The sequence below is a fragment of the Oncorhynchus tshawytscha genome, linkage group LG08, assembly GCF_018296145.1.
Source record: "Oncorhynchus tshawytscha isolate Ot180627B linkage group LG08, Otsh_v2.0, whole genome shotgun sequence".
NCBI lineage: Eukaryota > Metazoa > Chordata > Actinopteri > Salmoniformes > Salmonidae > Oncorhynchus > Oncorhynchus tshawytscha.
Window position 1 is genome coordinate 57,368,804 of NC_056436.1, and position 7,225 is coordinate 57,376,028.

Below are 7,225 nucleotides of genomic sequence, written 5' to 3' on the forward strand. Positions count from 1 at the left end.
CTCTAACTGTAAAAAGAGCATTATCATAGGGTAAAAAAAACTTTCGTACAATTGTTTGGCAATTGCAGCAAGACAACTACACCACTTTTGGCCAATGGGGTAATGTTTCTCTGAGCTGGCTGGGTAAATAAATCAAAAAATGACACAGACGATTAGGGTTCACGAATGAAAATCAAAACACCAACAGTTTCCTCAACTAGAACGGCTGCCTCTCTCACAAAAGCATTGCACAGTGCACACACGTGGAACAAGTTACGCAACAGCCGTGATGGACACAGACGGTGTGTTTAGTTCAAACTTAAATGCAAATCCAAACATGTGGGCAAACACTTACTTAACATACACTAAAGGTAAAATAGTGCTCTATCCATCATTGCACGACAACTTGTACTGTATATCAAGACCTAAGCCATAAGTTACTTTATTTGGCATGTACTGTAGCACGCACCAAATACTCTATAAAAATTGGTGAATTCGGCAAAAAAATGCAGAGTATATCTTCACCTTGAGTTTTTCACTGTTTTGGTGTCAGCTATTTCCTCAGGTTGCAACAGTATTTTTTTTACTAGACTTTCTCCCTGTCCGGTGTTTACTACAGGTTGAGCCGAGGCGCACCTGTCCCTAGACTGAAAATCAAAGCAGCACCCTGGTCCTCGCAACACACATACCTCTGCAAACTTAATGAGTGGGCCACAGCTGAAACCATTAGTTGGTCACCTGCACACTTCTAATGGGGGTCGTAAAGATGGTGGCCTCGCTCAAGCCAACTAATTGTTTGCACGTTTAGGGGCAGCTGGTGAGAAACACTTGTTTCTGTTGCGGGATCCAATGAACTGGTGGCTGAGATGTAGCAGTGAGACGAAGGGTCGACTCTATATGTTGACGCGAGTCGCCGTATTGTCGCCACCGCGCAACATGTTAGATAGAATGTACAGGAACACGCTGCAACAGGGTGAATGCACTGTGAGGGCCTTGTTTGAACTATCTGACACTATTCCACAAGGCTCAGTCAAATGTAGCTGAATTGAATAGGGGGGAATAGGGGAGAAGTGCTCCTTTCACGATATCTATTTTACTCTCTAACAAATAAGAAATAAGAGGTCAGACATATTCATTGACCTCAGGGATTGTGAATGATGATAGGTTACAGTGAAATGAACCTTGGACAAAAATCTCTCCCAAGACGACATGGTGGTGATGTGAAATATGAGTGAGTGCCACACCGCACAAATATGTCTGTCTGTACAAATGGGTTTCTCCGTCCCATATGCCTGAGGCCAATAGGGAGTATTGTCTCCATATTTTGAGTCCAGTGACTGGCGATGATTGAGGCAGTGACGGATTGGGCTCTGGATATAGAATCCTGGGCTATCAGTCTCATCGGTTGCCGCCAGTGAACGCGGAACACTCAGTCTTCTGCTAAGCTTGGGAACTTGCACTTTATTAAGTCGCCCCTCCTCCTCCTAGCAGACAAAGACAGGGGCAACATAATTCACTTTGCTCGATTTTACAGTGGCAACTGGGGAGGGTCAAGTTAAATCTGTTCCTTAGTTGTGCAGACCACTCAGTCACACACACACACACACACACACACACATACCCCTCCTCTCCCTGCCTCAGTGGAATGGCTGTTTTTGGGGTTAGATCGGGAAAGGCCGTTATGGTGGGCATAAGCTAGGGGAGTGTCTCTGAAAGCGATCCAGACCAATGCTTTGCACATTTAAATCAGCAATGACCATTTCTTAATGAAACACTTTACTATCCATAACAGATCTATCCACAACCACATTCTAGTGCTGAACAAAACGAACTCTAAGTCTCCAGTTCCGTACACTAGGGTTCCAGAAACCAGAGAAGGCCAGAGGCTCTACAGAGTACGTTTCCCTTACCCCATAATAAGAAACTTCATCTACACGCACAAATGCAACTCTTTTCTGCAATGTGACTTGACATATAGATACTCACTGTTTGGGCATTGCCCCTCAATGGAGTTTTGGGGAATGTACTTTTTTTTTTTAATCAAACTTTTTGTGGCATGGTATAAGTTGGGTATGGGTAACTCACATGCAATTTTTGGTAAGATTTCATCTCTCAATGCGTCAAACCTGAATTTCCTCTATAGGAGTGTCATTTTTGCAGCTGGACTACACATTAGCTACTTATCCATGAGAATTAAACATTTAAATCAACAATCTACCTTGCAAAATGACACAGACACAATGCATTGCACTCCACACAAGTCAAACACACAGAAAAGGACATGCCTGATGAGCTATGCATAATCTTTCAATGCACTGGGAGGAAGAATTATCTGACAACCTGCTATAAAAAGAAAATACAAAATGTGTTCAAATCATATAGCAAATTGTCTCGGATAATGATTTTTTGGAAACAATTCAAATAGTATAATAAATAACGAATGTACTGTCACTAATAAAAACCACTTGCCTTATTTTTGCAATATCTTAATCTAGATAAGTGTACATTTTACATGTTCAATATTTCACATAATGTAAAGTGATGCACTTTAACAATATATAATATCACCCACCGTATAGCCTGTATCTGTTTAGCCAAATTGAAGTGTAGCTACCAATGCAAAGTAATGCAGCTGTCAACCAGTACTGATCAATAACTTGTATACTGCCGACCACTCAACGCATATCAGTTCTATGAATTCTCTTTGTGTTACAGAGGATAAATGTGTGACACATGGGTTTAATTAATGCGAAATTCAACTGCATGTCAGTTAAACGTCGCATTAAATGAAGCATCATTCAGTGAACACCAAATATTAAAACTGACGTTTACAGTTATGCAGGTGCTGCTGCGGGTCGATTTTTCCCCAAAAGATATCATTGCATTGTGATGAAGGGAAAACTGTGAACACATTAAAGTAAGTTTGTGGACTTAAAAATGGATTGACACCGTAAGAAAACCAGTATAGCCTACAAACATGTCGTCGACGCGCTCACCCGTGAGCGGACATGTCAATTGACCCGCTTATCGGACTTGAACTCCCGGGTGGATGTCTGTGTGTGCGATAGAATGACAACTAACACAGAATAAACGTATCTATCCTAGTTCATTATAACGTACTGCTGTTGTCTAACATGACACCACCACTCGCGGCCTCTTGAAGAGCTGAGGGTCACTTACACGATAGGCCTATACTCTGAGCATATATGATATAGTCTCATCTTGCATGCTCAAAATGCACTGAAAAACGAATAGCATATTGAACATGCACGATGGTAAAGGTGAGCTTCAGTAGGCTTGCTCTTGTTAACCTTTTTGGCTGTTTATTTCTTTAGTTCAGACAACGGGATGTGTCAAACTGTCGGCCATGTGCACCGTACACCATAACAAATTGTCGATGCCGCAAACTGACGTAAATATTGACCTAAACCCAGGAGCAACGGTTTTAGTTGTTTACATTGTAAGACTAAATATAAATAGTATATCAAATAATCTGCGATACCCTAATTCAAGAGACAGGGGAGATTTTGTCGTGACTATTTTCCGTGATGACAACTTTGGATGGTTAAAGATGTTCACGCAGAAACATTAAAAACAAAAAGTAATTTGTCGGTAGGCCTATATAGAATTATTATCAGATTTTAAAGAAAGCATAGGCATTTAAACTGGTCTAGATTCTTTCAGGTCAGCAGAAGTCATGTATTTAAACATTTGAGTGAAACCAATCAATTTATGCCAATACACTCACATCATCAATATTTTCAATACGATCACCTACCCTATTATGTATTTATATTATACAAACCGTGTTTTATTTGTTTTAGACCTAAACATCAACATTAATCAATACTTTATCAATTCGAATTGATTTATGAAAATATGACATTTTATTAATTAAGCCCTTCTAATAAATTATGACTTCAAAACAGCTTAAAAGTTACACTTGTAGGTAGGCTTAAATAATACAAAGGATATGTTCTCCTTGTGTGGCATAGTGGAACTGTTAACACGCTGTCAATCTTCACATCAATCATTTACAATAGCGCAAGCATGTCCATAAAATCGAGTTGCCCATAGCTGGATGGATACACAACTATTTCGTATAGCCTAAATGAGTAATATTCGATTGAATGTGTCTTGGTATAGTTTAAAATTATAGAAAAGCAACGATGCTCATATGAATTCAATAGGATGGGCCAACACAAATCTCATAGTTTAATGGATGCAACTTTACGCCTAGATCACATATAGGCATAGGCCTACATATGAGAGTTGTGTTAGGCTGTAAGTGTGGACTGGCACTTGTTCAACACAAAGTCTAGTATAAATAATTTGGGGGTTTATTTAGGCTATGTAAGGGCTTCCTGAACCAATCAACGTATGCACAGAGGCAAACTCTTCGAGGTGATCTTATTGTTTAGCCAGCACTACTGTGGAACGGTGTTTGGTTTACATTAGGTCACTCATGCGAGAGATATGATGACGTTCTATTAGACGGTAGGTGCGTATTGTAAAGTTGAGTTATTTTCTTATCGGCGTCAAGAGTTTTCAATAACAGCAAATTGCTTGGAGCTCATTCGGGCATATCATGTGAAAGCGCATCGCTGTCAATGCCTTCCACTCACCACGCTTTGTGATGCTAGGCTGTTTACACATTGCTACATGTTTACAAGTATTGGGGCACTAAGTCTAGAGTTATTTTGCAAATCAATGCAGGATACAGTAGCCTACTTAAAAGGCCAACCGTTAACGTCTTTACAGATGTTTTTCTATGCGGAACGCAGTAAGCCTATACCTTTAGCGTTCCTGTGAGCGGTTCTCGTATAGGCTACGAGTGTATACTGTCGGGCAATCTGCAGTGATCTGTCAGCATCCTGTCCAGCGATTATCATATGTGCGTCTAGTTGATGTTTAACCTACCTTTGTGCTGCTGTGTTCGCGTCCAATATCCCCGCGCTCTGCATCCAAGAGCGGACCGGTGTCATGCCACTCGTCAGCGGTTCCTCTTTCATGGTCAAGGCTCCCCGCGGGAGGCTGTCCTGGATGGAGAACATGAAAGTAACCTTCTGGGAACTCTCTCTTAACCAACTCACAAGGCCACCTGGATTAACGACGAGCAACTGAAAAGGGAAGAATCTTCCCCAAAGTGCAACAAGGGGGAAAGCGATAGCGGTCCTTATCCAAAGACGAGCGTCGTATCCCTTTGGGTTTTTCCGCTTTATTTTTAATTCCAACCCCAGTTCAGTTCGCTCAAGCTTAACCGGTCTCAAGTTAAAAGAGGGTGGAGAGAGGGTGAGCGCTAGAACAGTTAAGCATCTCGAAGGAGAAGAATCAGCCGGGATCTAGGATACCTTTTCGTTGTGAGTAAAGAGAGGGGAGATGCCGAAGTTGATCAGAAGAAGGCGAACATACGCGCACGGGATTGTGAAATGAAAAGTGGGATAAAACAAGCGACTGCTTCAAAAAGGAGTAAAATGAAATGATTACCAAACAAGAGGGAGGGACGGACCATGGAAGGCTTGCTCTCCCAGGGGAAAAGGGGGATTGGGTAGCAAGAAATCTCATTCCCTCCCTCCCCGTCTCTTTATGCTTCCTCTGTCCCAGCGGAGCGCACCTTCTCTCGGGTTCGGCGGCTCTAGTGCTCTCGAGGGGGACAAGCATGGATTTGACAGGGGCGGAGACTAGTCCTTATATGGAAAAAATCATTTCAACGTCAATGGCAGTTCTGTCTTCTCATTGGCTGAAGTCATCAATGACGTCATTTTTTGAATTCGCGGCAAAATCTTTCCCAGTGTTTACCTGTACAACATTGCACGCTTTGCTGGGCTGTGCGCGTGGACGCAAATATGCGTATTGCTTTACCAGATTAATCTGTCGATTTGCATGTTGGCCTACTTTTTGAATTGGCTCATAAAGGCATAATGATGACCTCTCATTTGAAAGCATTGATACTGTCCTTTGAGTGCAGAATTACTAAGGAGCACGGACGTCTGTGATGGATATCCACTGTATTTTGTTGTGGCATTGGATTGTATAAAATCCATTATGTTTGTAAGGAGCAATAGACTTCCACAACATGGTCATTAGAAGTCATTTGTTTTTAGAAAGACATACCCACGTGCGCGCATGAACACACACACAAACATGCGCACACATAGACACACTCCCTCATCATACACACACTAAAATATATTTCATGATGATTGAACATTTGCTAATATCTTATGATGGGGAACAGAACAATTGTTGCCATATGTCTTTCTTGAGGGGTCCGTAGCGTGCAGGCATTTTTCGCAATCATGCTTCTCTTGGCATTGTTGAACGGTATTTGTGAACGTGTTCAATGAGATTTGACAGCGCCGTGTACTTGCAGTCCTTTGCGTCCAGCAATGGTAATACAATTGATCCCAACAGCCCAATAATAATAATATTAATCATAATAGTGCTGTGTCATAGTTATTAATAATAAAAACTCTTAACAATGTAATTGTTTCAGGTAATTTGACAGATCCGTGAACGCAATAGCCTATGGCTACCACGACAACTCCAATTTCAGTAATAAGGAATCTCCCAAAAGCAACCACAATTAAATATTTACACAACTTTAGCCTCTCCAATTTAGGAGGCCTACATGTCTTTCTCTACAAGTAGACTAGATTAATTCGATTATACTTAAAAAGATCTCTAAATCTTTTGATAAATTACCATACGATGCTACTTTTAGATGGAATAACCTGATCCATAATTTCTCACAACAAAACACGGTATGTAGGTCTAACTCAGGGGTGTCAAACTCATTCCATGGATGGTCTGCGGGTTTTTGGTTTTTCTTTCAATTAAGACAGACAAACAGGTGAGAGGGGTGTTCCTTATTAATTAGTGACCTTATGTCATCAATCAAGTACAGGAGAGGAGCGGAAAACCGCAGACACTCGGCTCTCCGTGGAATGAGTTTGACACATGTGGCCTATATCGTGTCATCGCAAGTCACATTAACGCAATAGGACCTAAAAAAATCTTCAATAAAGATAGGCTACGGTTTTCCTGTTACTTAAATGAACTGTTATAATTAATAATAATAATAAGAAGAAGAAGAATACAATTTATTTAACTTTATAATTATTTTGGTGGACTATTATCAATTAAAAATAACCAAAGCAATATTAAGTTAATGATTCGCCTATAGCCTAACAAAACGTTTGTTTAAACAGTTTGGGTAAAATAAATAACTATTGCATTTTTACCC

At 40.7% G+C, this 7,225-nt stretch overlaps 1 protein-coding gene across 7 annotated transcripts in view; it reads right to left on the reverse strand.

The window, feature by feature from the left end:
• Window positions 1-5,600, reverse strand: part of LOC112256267 (transcription factor COE3) — a 99,611-nt gene extending 94,011 nt beyond the window's left edge. For 2 of the 7 annotated variants that reach the window (XM_024429398.2, XM_024429399.2), the window contains exon 1: window positions 4,900-5,600. In XM_024429398.2, the coding sequence (XP_024285166.1) occupies window positions 4,900-5,033 (134 nt within the window). In that variant the 5' untranslated portion in view covers window positions 5,034-5,600. The remainder of the gene's footprint in view (window positions 1-4,899) is intronic. The other 5 variants (XM_024429400.2, XM_024429394.2, XM_024429397.2 and 2 more) reach the window with 3 other exon arrangements.
• Between the last annotated feature and the right edge of the window lie 1,625 nt (window positions 5,601-7,225).